The sequence below is a fragment of the Poeciliopsis prolifica genome, unplaced genomic scaffold, assembly GCF_027474105.1.
Source record: "Poeciliopsis prolifica strain line A6 unplaced genomic scaffold, Auburn_PproV2 SCAFFOLD001, whole genome shotgun sequence".
NCBI lineage: Eukaryota > Metazoa > Chordata > Actinopteri > Cyprinodontiformes > Poeciliidae > Poeciliopsis > Poeciliopsis prolifica.
In genome coordinates, this window is record NW_026562376.1 from 3,797,877 (window position 1) to 3,812,941 (window position 15,065).

General features: G+C 40.3%; 2 protein-coding genes across 2 annotated transcripts; both read right to left on the reverse strand.

Moving 5' to 3' along the window:
- Positions 1–8,389: 8,389 nt before the first annotated feature.
- On the reverse strand, positions 8,390–10,312 carry foxl1 (forkhead box L1). The gene has a single exon (XM_055041099.1). The coding sequence runs from the start codon at positions 10,281–10,283 to the stop codon at positions 9,366–9,368; it is 918 nt and encodes a 305-aa protein (XP_054897074.1). The 5' UTR covers positions 10,284–10,312; the 3' UTR covers positions 8,390–9,365.
- A 3,227-nt stretch (positions 10,313–13,539) lies between these two features.
- Positions 13,540–14,812, reverse strand: exosc6 (exosome component 6). The gene is made up of 2 exons (XM_055042308.1): positions 14,487–14,812; positions 13,540–14,195 (listed from the first exon to the last, which is right to left on the reverse strand). The coding sequence occupies exons 1-2, from the start codon at positions 14,762–14,764 to the stop codon at positions 13,649–13,651; spliced, it is 825 nt and encodes a 274-aa protein (XP_054898283.1). The 5' UTR covers positions 14,765–14,812; the 3' UTR covers positions 13,540–13,648.
- Positions 14,813–15,065: the final 253 nt, after the last annotated feature.

A 15,065-nucleotide genomic window follows, 5' to 3' on the forward strand; every position in this document is an offset into this window, starting at 1 on the left:
TTAGAAATTCAAGCTTCAATCTGCACTGCAAAAACATAGTCTTAGTAATTTTAGTGTTGTTTTAATATCTTAAGAACAAATTATAAGTAACTTTTCAACAAGATATTGGAGCTTATTTTAAGTTATTAATTACTTAATATTGATAAAAATGTATTTTTTTAAATCAATATTAAGGAATTATTTACTTAAAACAAGGTCTAACATTTTTTTAAGTTAGTTTTGTTTTATTTCATCTTTACTAAGGTATTTGCACCAGAAACTTGACCAAAACTTTTGGTAAAATGTTTTTGCAGTGCAGTCTTTTAAAGGCTCACATTCTGCAAACCAAACAACAAAAAAACAAAAAGGGAGGATTAAGATGTGAAATTGTGACATTTTGTTCTGCTTTTAGCTGCTTTATCCGCCTCACAGACACACACAGATTTCCCCGCCTGCTAAGTGCCTTCTGTGGGTCGTTTGTGCCGAACCTCGCCCCGCTTCCCGTCCTCCTCCAGGACGCGACATCAGCCTGGCCCGTCCGCCGCGTCCCGCTGCATGCCGCATGTCCAAACCCACTGACTGAACTCTGCAGGTAGCTGCTGTGACCTTGATCTGCCACTAGGGGGCAGCATTGCGTCAGAACCGTTAGTATTTCTGGTGTACGTTTGATGCTAAATGTGGAAAAATCATCTGTGGCACCCCATGTGGTTGTTCTGTGAAGTGAAAGCTTTTTTCTGTTTCCATTGATCCCCTGAAGAAGGATCGACCCGTTCAGAGTGATGTCTGTCTATCTGTTGTGTTGTATTTATTGACTCTATAAACCATTTGCACTAAATTTATGCTCTTCACGTCCATCCAATATGTTTCTGGATTCCCAGTGGAGCTGTTCAGTGTGTTCAATGTTAAATTAATGTAATGACGTTTCAAGACAAAGTGATTAAATTGTGATTATGTTTTAAAAAGACAAATATTTTCTCTCTGTGTCACGTTTCTTCCAGGTTTTCTGGAGGCTGATTATTATTTACATATTGAAAAAAATATGAACTGGAGAAACCAAAGAGAAACATTCTGATTTAAAAAGATTGGCGGCTTTTCATCGGGTCAGTGAGGGCAGATGCCCAGGGCGGTATTAGAAAGGGGCGGGGAAGCCAAAAACTAGAAAATAAAACATTTTATTTGTCAGATTTACTCTGAACTTTGCTAGTATTTGAACGCCTCCTGATTTCCTTCTGTGTTTTCTTCCTTCCTTTATTTTTTGTCTTTTGTGTCCTTCTTTCCTTCCTTCCTTTTTTCTTGATCTTTCTGTCTTTCCTCCCATTCTTCTTTCCTTTCATTTGTCCTTATTTTACTCCTTTGTTCTCGTGCATTTTTCTTTTCTTTTGTACCTTTCTGTTTTCCTGGGTTCATTTTATGTTTCCTTCCATCCTTCCTTCCTTCCTTCCTTCCTTCCTTCTTTCACACTTTTTCCTGTTTCCTTTCTTTCCCTCCTTTGTTCTTCTTATTTTTTATATATTTCCTTCATTCCTTTTTTTATTTCACCTTTATTTATACAGGTTTTCTCATTGGGATCCAACATCTCATTAACGAGAAACTAGTTTTGTTTCTGTCTTTTTTGTGTCCTTCCTTCTTTGAGTGAAACTCTTAAACCTTCAGCCCTCAAAGTTTCTCTAAAATCTCCTTTGACTAAATTTAATCAGACAAAATGAGTTAAAAGTATTTTTGCAGAAAAATAGACAAAACACACTTTTCCTTATCCACTATTATTTGGCAATATCTTTGTTTTTTCAAATACAGGATAAATGTCATGTTATGTTTGGAAAAAATTTGAAATGTTTCAAAATGGTTTCCATATTTCCATCAGAAAAATAAAAATTTTAATTTGTACACTTTTATAAGCCACCATAAGATGCTAGCATCCAGATGTTGCTGTATTTTATGTTATTTGTTAAAATAAATAAAAGCGAAACAAAAATGATTTTTAGAGCATTTTTTCTTCTATTGGGTCTGAAGTGAGTTTTCCTGGAAGGACCTCAGAGGGTTAATTCTGTAACCCAAATAATTTTTTAAGCATGAGAAAATGCAGCCGGGTTTATTTGTTCTTGCGTCCCAAACATCGACTTTGATTATTTGACACAATTTAAATAAACCCCGGCCGTGACAGTGATCCTAAAGGAGAAACATTTGAGCAGAACCAGATGTGACAGAAAAACCCAGAACGTGTTCCTGTGCAGTTCGGTTCGTCTGCTCCGTGTTGATGGAGACAATGTGCTCCAGAGGTCCAGGCTCCATCTCCACGCCATTTCCAGCTCCGTGGATAAATAAACAGCAGTCACGCCAGCTGAGCTCTGATTGGATGCCACGCAATGAGCTGTGAAAGGCCCGTCAGCGGTGTCACACTATGAGCTGCCTGCTCCGGCTAATTAATGCCAGACTTCAGCACAATCATGCAAACCCAGATTCACACCAGAAATATGAGCGCAGGTCCGTTTGGTGTCATGGCTGCTCGGCTGCTGCTTCCGCGTCTGAAGGAGAACATTAAGTCACATTAAGCCTCTTGAGTCACAAAAAGGATTTACAGCAAACTTTACAAATGAGACCCAATTTAAACACTATCAGTCAGGCAGGCAGTTCAAAGTACTTTACATCATAAAAACAGAGCAACTGAAACATTAAGTTCTCTCTTCACACATCAAAGTTTTCCTCATTTATTCTGGGTCAAAAGCGACTAAACTGCTGGGTTTTTAGTCCAGATTGTCGCCTGTTTTACAGTTAAAGATTTGCATAGAAGCTGCTTCTCCATGTTTGGTTCTGGATGCAGAGAAGAACTAGATGATCTGAGAGGTTCTGGAAGGTTGATAATCTGTTGTGGTGCTGAACCGTTCAGTGGCTTATAAACTAACAGCAGCATCTTAAAGTGTATCCTGAGCTGCAGGGAGCCTGTGAAGGACTTTAGACCTGGGAGATGTGCTCTGTCTTCCTGGTTTTAGTCAGAACAGCAGCAGCAGCTTTCCTCTACTCTGTTGAGTAATCAGTGCCACTAAAGATGAATGCATGGATCAGTTTCTCTAGATCTTGCTGAGACATTAGTCCTCTAAATGTTCTTTAGGTCACTGAAGGGCGAGTTTGTAACTGATTGGATTGTTTCCGTCTTGGACATGCGGTTCTAAATCTGACAGCATCGGATCTATTCAAATGTGACCTGAGTTTGTGCTTTAAGGTCGCATTAATTCAGAACCAGAACAAACGTCACCGTTCTGCGTCGCGATACGAGCAGGTGAGAAGAAAAACAACAATTATTGGCGGAATGAGGATTAAGTTGTTAACGTTATGGCTGCAGTTGAACAACAACTCAAAAATCGAAAGATATGCTAAACCGTTAGCATCCACGATTACTTCCGCACTGAACTTCTTCTTTTATGTTTAGGGCGGTTGGTAAAACACTGAGCACGCTCTCTACTTGTGACGTCATTGCGCCCTCTACTGGACACTTTCAGGTCATTTACAGTTCACGCAGATCGGATTGGAGACGCAGAAATTTGGAAGTGTGAACGACCTCACCAAAAAAAAAAAAATTACATTTCACCAGAAAAGAAAAAAATAAATGAATGTGTTGATGCAGCAACGCTGAACATAGATCCCAAACTTCTGGGTGGAGGAATGGACCAACATCCCCAACCTTCCAACATCCGGTTTCTCTCCCTCCATGACAAACTCCGATGCGTTCAGAGGCTCTCTGGAAACGCCAGATTCAACAAACACGTTGGGTTTGTGAGAGAGCAGCTGTGCAGCGGTTTGTTTGGCTCTCAGTTCGTGTGGAGACAAACCGAACCCGGTTCTTCAAGGAGATGCGTGACGTCACTCCACTTCCGGCTGGATTAAGTGTTAAAGTCAGGGTGGTCCCGATCCGAGGGTGGTAATCCTGCTGCCGCACAAGCCTACACACACACACACACACACACACACACACACACACACACACACACACACACACACACACACACACACACACACACACACACCCCGTGGGATCGTGAGTGTTTGTTTACAGCTGGAGAAAGCAAAGCTGCAGAGATGTTGAAACATTTTCTGCGTCTCGTTTCGGAGCCGGGGGTCCAGGATGTTTTCCTTCAGAACTTCAGTTTGTGGAGCTTCAACAGCAAGATCCAAATGTTAAACATACAATAAATATTTGTTTCTGCGCGTCCCGGCGCTGCAGAGCGACATGCAGGAATCACCGCCATGTTCAGGCCGAGAGGAACGAGAGCAGGATGAGAGAACGTTCTGTCTGGATTTAAATTCAGATTCCTCACAAATGAGTCCAGAGATTAAAAAGGTAGTTTTATATAAAGTCGCAAAAACTTAAATGAAACTGATGCTTAAAGGAGAGATGAGCAGGTTATTAAAAACTATTGATACAATTTTATTGGTTTTACAAATCAATTAAAAACAATTAACATCAAAGTGAAACTAATTTTTACGAGATAATGACAATTAAGTTAAAATGTAAAACAAGTGATTCCCCGCTAATTTTATTCCATCTTCAATACAAATTTAGTCAATTTTCCAAAGTAAAATGCTTAAATACTCAAAATGCCAATTAAATCTCCCCTTTATATTCTTGTTTTCACCATTTTAATATAAATCAAACATTTATTTTATTTAGATGTTTTTGTATTTTATTCTAATCCTTTTTACTCAAACAGATTTCAATTTAATGTAAAACTGTGAACATTTAACTTTTAGCTTTTTATTAGTCATTTTAAAACTAATAGAAAATTCAGATTTTATTTTTGATTTAGTTTTAATTGTGAATTTTGACATAAAATGTTTAAATTTGAAATTTCTCATTTTACTTCCACTTGGAATCAAAGTATTTTTTATTTGAACTAAATGTTTTTTTTAATTTTATTTTTCTGCATCCTTGCTGTATTTCAGGAGGAAAAATGAGCTTAAATTAGTTTTTTTTTTTGTTTTGTTTTGTTTTTTTGTGGCCTGATGTGAGTCTCAGGACATCAGAACCGGGTTCGGATCATCAGAACTCCTGCTGTGTTTGGGTCCGGGTTGTAAACAGCATCAGTGCCTCTCTGGCGGACAATGTGACTTATTGAACTGAGTAAACCTAACGTGATTAGCGGCTAATGTGTCCCGAACCGGGTCCATCCGTCTTCATCAGGGCCCTGCCCTCCGCCTGGTGCTGAGTGTGTATTTGGACAAGTGGAGGTGGTTTATGCAGGGAGTGAAAACTTATAATAAACACCAGGATTAGAAGCGCTTTTGATCCAGAAAACTCCAGACGGTGATATTTAGAGCTCGATTCCACATGGGAGGAAGTTAATAACTCCTCTTGTGTTTGTCTCAGAAACTCTGAGACATGAGACAAGATCGGGTCCAAAACACTCTGAGCAGATCTGCTGGCATCCCCTGGGATCCGCTGAGATCCCCTGGGATCCGCTGAGATCCCCTGGGATCTGCTGTGATTTCTAAAAGCGACACGACCGACTATTAGCTGCGGTTCACTGAGATTTCCTGCACATTAAATTCAGATCAGTTCAGACTGAAAACACTTCATTGATCCCAAAGGGAAAATAAAAATCATAATTCACGTCCTGGTAGCAGTCAGTCTTGCAGCGACTCCAAAGAAGCCTCTGACTGAAGACTGTTTCTGCATGATGGTCTGAACATGCTAACAGCTCAATACTCAGCAGAAACAACCTTGCGCAGCAACATGTCATGGATGACATCATCAGTTGTTGGCAAGCATCGCTAATCTGCCTCTTTTGCTTTTGCCGCTCCTCTTTAAAGCTCCAGTAACCTCTACAAAAATATGCTGTTTTTCCATATTTGCTAAAATGTTCACCATGTTGTGATAATTATGAGACAGATAAAGTGTGAAAAGATCAAGCTCCTGCATGTCTGAAGAATAGCACCACTCCTGACCTAGAACAACCAATCAGGGCCAGGAGGCGGGTCTTAGTGCTGACAATCATCCATGTGTGAAACGTTTTGATCCCGAAGAAACAATTTACTGTTCCAGGAAAACAGTCTATCATCACTAAGTAGCAGTTAGTATAGCAGTGGGAGTTTGTGAGTGGCACATACATGAGAGTGACTGACAGCGGTAAGACCCTCCCCCTGTCTCTGATTGGTTGTTTCTGACTGAGAGGTCAGTGAGTGGGAGAATTGGGAGAACTGGGAGAACTGGGAGAGCGGAGGAGCTTGGTTTTTTTCACAGATTATAGGAAATATGAGCTTCTTATGAGTCAATAATTCACCGTGTCGCCACACGTTCATCTGTGATCATCTGTGAAAAGATTGATCTTCTCTTCCTCCATGAGCTGCTGTTGATGTCTGAAGAAATGCACCCAAAACAACCCAGGGTGCGGCTCCATGAGGGTGATTGACAGCGCTAAGACTTGCAGAGGAGCTCAGTTTTTTCACAGATTATCTGTCTCATATTATTCTGTCAAGACATGGTGACAGTTTCAACAAATTAGTAAAACATACATAAATATATTCGTATAAAAGTTACATGGTGCAGCTTTAATATTGATTAAAAATATTGGTTCCTCTGGCAACTTATTTCCACTTATGGGGAAAATACCTTGTTATAAATGAAATGGTAGAACTAATGTTTTATTTATACAGATTCCTTAAAGGAAGCTCTGATATCTTGTTGAAAAGCTAATTGTCATTTTTGTCTTATTTTCACTAGAAATTAGACCAAAAGAACTTGGTAAGACTTTGTGTTTTAGTGTCGTTCTTTTCTCAGTTTTTTGTGGATGAATTAAAGCTGAAAGATGATGTTAAATGTCAGGATGAAATACATTTAGGAACGTCAGGAGAGACTCTGATGATATTTGATAGGATCCAGTAAAGTGTCCGGTGCTGGCCGACCGTCGGCTCAGTTTGTTTCCTCTCACAACAAGTAAATCTGACAAGATTTCCTCACCGTCTGAGGCGCTTTCACAGGAGGATCTGTTACCGTTCAAACATCCTCTCTCCTTTCTCCTCTCCTCTCCTCTCCTCTCCTCTCTCTCCTCCTCTCCTCTCCTCTCCTCTCCTCTCCTCTCCTCTCCTCTCCTCTCCTCTCCTCTCCTCTCCTCTCCCTCCTCTCCTCTCCTCTCCTCTCCTCTCCTCTCCTCTCCTCTCCTCTCCTCTCATGTTTTATTTTTCATCATGTTTTATTTACACATCTGCCCGAGGAATCCTATACACAGGAAATGCTTGTGATTGTGAGGGAAGTTTATTTATTTCAAACAAACATTCCTGATTTGCTCAGCGTCGGCTGCGCAGCTCCTCTGTGGCTTTATATTTAGACATGATGGCGATGTGGCGCTCTGATTTCATGCAGGTGACAAGTTGCAGGTTGGAAACTTAATGAAGCCTGATTTGTTGTTTTAAGGTTTTATTGTAACAATATTGACTTTTTCTCTCATTTTCTCAGCCTGTCACATCAATGTTGAGCAGTTTTACTCATTCCAGGCCTTCTCAGTTGCTTCTTCTGCAGGATTTAGATGAGGTGGAGGGCTGGACTTTGACTAGGCCATCATTTTCTGCTGTTTGGATTCGGGCTGTATTAATTTGACCTGGGGTCTGCAATCTGAGGTTCCAGAGTTACGTTACGTCCTCCAAATTAATTGTTCATAAAACCTGAGAAATATTTTTAAACATAACAAGACAAAATAAAAGTTTTAAATGTTTTTTAAATGTTTTATTTGGATATAATCTCCATATCAATAACAACCATTTTAATGTGACTTTCATTTTTCAGTTTTTCATTTTGTTTCTCAGCATATTTTCTACATTTTTAATGTTACATTTGCATAAAATCTCATTAGGAACGAAGACGTCTTTATTTTAACTACATCTGGAATGTTTCATTCATGAAAATAATTCTACTGTCTTTTTGTAAAAGTTTGACATCTTACTATGTCTTAAAACGTAAAATTTAATGTAAGCATCTAGTTCTAGTGCAATAAAACATAATCTATGCAGCAGATGTTCATAAAATGTAATTAATGGCTTCGGTGGCTGAAGTGGCAGTTTTCTGATTGGATGATGTGGCTCTTTGAACAGGGCAGCATAAACCAGAGGGTTTGGTTCAAAACAATTATAAAATCTGAAGTTTTGTTTTTCTTAGTTTGTTTAGCTAAAATCTAAATTTGTTTGTTTGTACATTGTAAAAAATCAATTAGAGAATTGCAGCAAATTGGATTCACTTTCATTATAAGTAACTTTCTCTTTGTTCCTCTCGTTGCTTCCTGCAACGTTTATCCAAGGCATCATGATCTGCTTTGGATCGAGCAAGAAAACTCCTGGCGACAAGGTTTTTTTCTGCAGAAATGTTTAACATTTATTTGTAGCATTTTTGACACCCGAAATGCTAAATAATGACACCTAGCTGTAGTTTGATGCAGGAAAACAGCAGATACATCCTGGTTCAGTCCTGCCTCCAGCAGCAGGGTGATGCACAAACGCACTGCAAAAATCTTGCAAAGTATTTTTGATCTTCTAGTGCAAACATCTTAGTGCACTGGAAATAAGACCGAACGCTAACACTTCATTTGAAGGACACGTTTAATGGACTTTCATTGCAACTGTCATGTCAGTCTTATTCAAACATCCCATCAAATAAAGTCTCACAGAAAAAATAACCGATAAGTAATTTCAGGAAAATAAGAGTTTGTTTTAAGTCAATAATTCCCTCATATTGATTAAAGCAGGACTGATTCCTCTGGTAGATTAATCAATTAGTACAAGACATTTTTCCCATGTTATAAGTGGAATAATAGTGCAACTAACACTTTTCCATCAATATTAACTTATTGACTTAAAACAAGCTCCTATCCTGCTGAAAAGTTACTTGAAAGTTACTTTTGTCTTATTTGAAGACATTTTCTACAAAGAAACTCGACCAGAAATGCTTGACAACATTGTGTGTTTTTGCAGTGCAGTGAACTGGAATCTGCATAATATTTTCTGATTTTCTTCTGTTCAAATAAATCAATAACAGCAAAGCAACAGTTTGATCTACCTGAACTTTATTTTTGCAACATTCAAACGCAGAGCTGACCAGTTTATATGTTTTGCTTACAGTAAAGTTAATCCTCACATTGTTTGGCATCTCCATGCCCTGTCGTGTTAAATTACAACAAAAAATGCATTTAAACGTGTTTGTCTGCAACAATAAAAAAACAAGAAGTCACACATGATTAAAAACATTCATTTCTCCCTGTTGTTCTGCTGTATTGTTTTAATGCCGATGATGTTGATGAACGTAATAAAAATGGCGCAGATCTTGTGGTTTCTGGGTAAATACAGCTTTGATTAACAAACTTTTACGCATCTGTGCGTAAAAATTCTTGAATGTTTTTGCGCGCTCCCCTTCAGTGGAAGCGCAGCGCTGAGTCCGAGCAGGTGAGAGACAGGTAGGAGCAGAAGGGGAGTCCCACCTGGACCAGGTGGTGGGGATGCGCACTGATGAGCGGGGGCGCGCAGAGACTCTGCGCTGAAACGTCCAGGACGCGGCCGCGCGCTTCGTCTTGACTTTTGGATAAGATGCTCTCGATGGTGAACCCTTTGGACCTGTCCGTCCTCTGTTGGTTCGCTCTCGGTGTTTGCTGTGCTGCAGCGGGCAGGTTGGCGCGCTGAGCCAATCCTGAATCAGCGTGGGGTTCCGTGGAAATATGCGCTTTTTGTCTCTGTGCGACTGGATTCTGCTGGGAGAACTTTAAAAGAACCGGTCCTGTGTTCGGCTCTTTATTTGGCGCCGGTACTGCCCCCCAATCAGAGTTCAGAGCTCCCCTAGAAGACACGGCGACCTTTGCGCGTCTCGATCCAGGATCTTTGGAGTCTGGCGCGTCCTGCTGGCTCTTGGCCCTCCTCTTCCTGCGGCGGTAGTTTCCGTTTTCAAACATATCCAAACAGCTGGAGTCCAGGGTCCAGTAGCTTCCCTTCCCGGGCCGACCCTTCTCCCTGGGCAGCTTGATGAAGCAGTCGTTCAGAGACAGGTTGTGCCGGATGGAGTTCTGCCAGCCCTGCTTGTTGTCCTGGTAGAAAGGGAACCGATCCATGATGAACTGGTAGATGCCGCTGAGCGTGGCGCGCTGCCCGGGCGCGCTCCTGATGGCCATGGCAATGAGCGCGATGTAGCTGTAAGGAGGCTTCTGGGGGGGCTCCTGGGACCCCGGAACCAGGCTCAGTGTGCTGTCCCCTCCGTACAGGTAGATCAGCGGGGTTCCGGAGAGGCTCAGAGCCGACGAGGAGACAGCGAGCGGCGGCAGGCGGCCGGGGAACAGAGCCATGAGGGGAGCCTCTGCTTCACTGACTGACTCCTCACACTCATGGGGCCCCAGAAAACTTTCCAGAGCTGTTGGAGGTTTGTTGCGTTATGTTGACACTGAAATGGGAAATAAACTGTCCATCAGAACCGGTCTGTGTTCCCAGCCCACCCACATTCATTCAAATTTCACCGAACACCCCTCTCCACTCCTCCTCCCTCTTCTTCTTCCTCCGGCCCGCAGCCAATGAGGGGCCCGCTCGTTCCCCTCATATGTTTACAGAATTAGTGCTTGATAAGTCTGCCCACCCAGGCCGAATCAAGCTGTGTTTATTTGGACAAATTTCCGGGCAGCATTTGCAGAAACGCGCTGATGTGCTGTTTGAAATCTGCAGGTCCACAGAGGGAGGACAAGCAAACAGGGAGGGGGTCACAGAATCAAAAACAAAAAGAAAATGACTTCCAACAGTTTCTGTTCACTTATTTATGAGCTTCGGAATAAAATCCAGGGATTAACTTCTGTGTTAATTCAGAGAAAAACTATCAAAACACACAATCTCACCAAGTGTTTTATTCAGGTGCAAATATTTCAGTAGATTTGAAATGAGACAAAACTAACTTAAAAACACTTTAGCGTGATATAGAAGGTTGTTTTAGATCAATAATTCCTTAATACTCATTTTAAATAATAATAGTCAACAAATCAATCTTAAGTAATCATTTACTTTAAACAAGATATATTAGTTTTGTCTTAATTCAAGTGATCAGATCAAACATATTTGGGAAGATTGTTTGCTTCTCCAAAACTCTGATTTACTCTCTGAGTCTTCCATAATTGCTCTTCATAATCTGGGCTAAAAATGATAAAAGAACTTTGTGATTCGATCGGACAACAAATGAGGTTTTTAGCCATTTTTATAATTGTATTCAGGATATCTGCAGGTTACAAGTCAAATTCAGGAACTTAAAAAAAACTTTTTAATGACACTTTGATTTAAGTTTAAGACAAATAAATAAATAAAGGTAAAAGTTTTGTGATTTTGCTAGCTTGCTAGTTAGCAGCTAACTACCGGTAGCCGCTACCGTCTCGAGCGCAATGTCTGCGGGTGGCTCAAACTTTTGCCTGACAGAAAAGTCAAGTGAGTAAAATAAATAAATAGATATTTACGTAGGTAGATAAATAAATAGATAGAATACACAATATTAAATGACCACGCCACAACAAAAATTCAAGGCAAATTTATTAATAAAAAAAAAAAAGAAATGTTAAGGCCTTAATTTTAGACATCTGAATTTAAGACACCCTGGTAGTGCATAAACATTGAAAGAGACTAAAAGTAGAATTACTATTGATATATTTTTTTAGCAATTAGGTTGAAAGCTGAGCTTCCTGACATCTTCATAATTTATCTGCAAATTTTAGCATTGTGGAGTGACAATGACAAAGTCCAAAACTTTTTGCAAAAGTTTGGGACTTTTTTTTTTGTTTTCAAACAAAAAACAGAACAAAAAATATGACAGAGGTTTAAAAATAAATGTTATAAAGTGCATAAAAAATATAAATTGTTTTTTCAAAAGATCAAATAACTTTTGTGGTTCTAAATAAGTTCCTGGAGTGAAGGAAATAATGATTGTTAATGCGTTTAACTGGAGGCTGCTTTATATTGGGGATCAAAAAACTGTCAAAAATAAAAAGAAACTACTGTTATTATTTGTTTATAGCAAAACATTCCAATTAAGAGCTAAGATGTAAAAAAAATAAATGGTAGAAAACTTGTGTTCAGCTCAGTGTTCATTTAATTATGTGGCTATTTCTGTGTTAAAAGAAAATATTCGGACCCAAAGTTTGAATTTTCCAGAGTTGTTGCAGAGGTGGATTCCCTTACAAGGACAACACAGTCGGTGTATTATTTGGAGATGGGAGCATGGTGCTTTATATTCTGTATTTTCCTGTTTATAGGTCAGAGGAGGATTATAACAACTTCCCAAGTGGGCCCAGCTGGGCCCTGCTTACATTAGGGATTCAGAGCTTTTTGGTGAATAAACTCTGAAGTTTGCTCTGTTTCTCTCTCAGCAGATGGTGATTCATTAGACAATTAAACTAAACTAACATGCAAGGATGAGATGAGGGCTGAAGAATTCAGGATCTGACATTTTAATCCTTCACAACACATTTAAGATCCATAAAGAGACACTGAGTGACTTTCTGCAGGTTCTGGAAATTGCCAGTTGCTTTCTGGAGTTTACAGATTTCATAAAGTAAACGTTAGGTTGTAAAGTTACCAGTAGGTTCCAGAAAAATATCCAGTAAGTTCTGGAAAGTTCTACATTATAAGACACAATTTCATAAAGCTGCTCTCTGAATGTACCTTGTAAGTTTTGGTAAAGTAACTAGAAAGTTGCAGGTTAAGTTCTGGAAAAATGTGGAATATATCTGAAAGCATCAAGTAATTTCCAGAAATATCTATTATTTTATGTTTGCACCACTACACTGCAAAAACACAAAATCCTACCAGGTATTTTTTCCATCTAGTTCCAAGTGCAAATGTTGTAGTATCCTTGAAATAAGACAAACGTAACTTAAAAGTAACTTTTCACCAAGATATAGGAGCTTTGTTTAGGTCAGTAGTTACTTATAAAATATATATATATATATGCACTGGTACTAGTTCCACTGGCAGATTATTTCACTTATGAAAAAAAACAAACTGCCAGATGAAATAGTACTTTTTACTTGAACTAGTACTCAAAAATATATGTTCCGAAGTCACAAATTATCCAACAACTACAAAACTCGAGTCAGCAGCTTTTATTTTCTGTTGAATCCAAAGGCTGCAAAAATAACAGCCCGAAATCATAACTCCTCCACCACGGTGATAGTATATTTTATATTCGCTATGCTGCACTGTAAAAACACAAAATCTTACCAAGTATTTTTGTGCTAGTTTCTACTCCAAATATCTGTATATTTCAGCAAGGTATAGGAGCTTGTTTTAAGTCAATAATTTCTTGCAGATTATTTAATTTCAGACATTTTCCCCATATTTGTGAAATAATCTGCAAGTAGAATTAGTATGTTTTCATCAACATTAGAGAATTAATGCTCCTATATCTTGCTGAAAAGCTACTTGTATGTTTGTTTTGTCTCATTTGAAATGCAATAAGATATTTGAAGTAGAAACTCGACCAAAATACTTGGTAAAATTTGGTCTTTTTGCAGTGTAGAAAACTCTGAATCTGGAAGCAATGGTCCAACTAGTGTATAAAAACAGGTTTGCATGTTCAGCTGTTGAGGAATGAAGTTTATTTTTGTAACACTGCAGATAGAAAACAAGTGATGTTAATGAACATAAAGACAGAAGAGAAGAAGAAGTGGGTCCAGAGTGTCTCTCAGCTCTCTGCTGGTGGCAGAGCCGCCCTGCGAACCGCCTTGATCAGAGCCTGCTGGACAACAGGATACAGTTTATAACATCCCTCGATGCAGGTCCGAATCCCCGCCGTCAGCGTCTCCTCCGCCATCTCACCGTCCGACTGCAGCCCAGACACCTGGTTCAGACTGGGCAGGAACGCCACCGTCAGCCCGCCTCGCTTCTCCCCGCTGCCCGAGCTCCAGCTGTTCTCTTCCGGGTACGTCGGGTCAACCACGTAGGAGCCGCCGTCCTGGCGCAGGGAGCATCCCAGCACCAAGTCGTACATCTCAATCCCGGCGTCCGACAATGCCATGGAGGCGCAGGTGACGGCGTGGGCCAGAACCGAGCCGCTGTTCTCCAGAACCATGACGTTGACCTCGATCTGAGAGCGCGGATACTTATGGAGGCAGACAGCCGGCTGCAAGCTCTCCTGGAGCATCAGGGAGAAGTCCTTGTCCTGGCTGCCCTGGATCCAGGAGCCGCGCTCCGGGCAGGAAAACGGAGCGAAGCGCATGTCGGTGGTCAGTCTGAGACACAGACAGAGAGACAGAGAGTCAGTCAAAACACACCAGGACTGTTTTAACACTGGAATCAGAAAACAAACCACTGGGCTGGATGATACAACTTGAAAATAAAATCTCAGATTTCCCCCCCCCCCATACTCAATTCAATTTAGATTTTTTAAAGTTTTTTTTTTGTTCTAAAAAAGAAATGACAAAAAACAGAAAAAAAATCTAAAAGAGTTTTTTTATTCCAATCCTGCTTTCTGTGAGTAAGACGACTGAGAATAATTAACATGGTTAATAAACAGCCCTTACCTTCCAGATTTCATGTCAGTCTCATCTTTCCGCTCCGTCTCCCGCGGTCCGTAAACGCAACACAGCACCTTGGTGTTTCCAGCCTCGATGTAAGCGGAACCTTTAGCTTGACTCACTAGGCCGCAGCGGACAAACACCGGCCGCACGTCAACCTGGTCCCGCTGGCGACCGTCCTCTCTGGGTCCGTGAGAAGGGAGAACCTCTGCGGGTCGGGACCAGAACAGGAGCGGACTCTGAGACGCCTCAGGCCCGCGAACTCGCTTTGTATCGGTCGGCATGACGGACTGAGATGAACCGTTCGACAAAACTGTCCCCGGTGAACTACAGCTGGTGGAGAAACGTTCCGGGGGGCCTTTTGACCCAATATTGTCTTTTTAAATATTTATGCAGTGATGTCCATACCTTTTGCTAATGAGGCAAACATATTTAGCAGGAGGGAGTTAAAACTAAAATGATTTACCTTTATCTCTACAATAATGTACTAAATTTACAATATTTTTAAAAAGCACGTTAGTCTAATTTTTGAAGAAACAGTTGCTATATTAAATGACAATTAAGATATTTTCTAAAACATTTTGG

Bases quoted from the DNA above. Each gene is read 5' to 3' on its own strand.
- foxl1 (XM_055041099.1), bottom strand. From the start codon at position 10,283: ATGGCTCTGTTCCCCGGCCGCCTGCCGCCGCTCGCTGTCTCCTCGTCG.
- exosc6 (XM_055042308.1), bottom strand. From the start codon at position 14,764: ATGCCGACCGATACAAAGCGAGTTCGCGGGCCTGAGGCGTCTCAGAGT. The intron at 14,196-14,486 runs GTAAGGGCTGTT...TCTGTGTCTCAG, and splicing joins ACTGACATGAAATCTGGAAG to ACTGACCACCGACATGCGCT.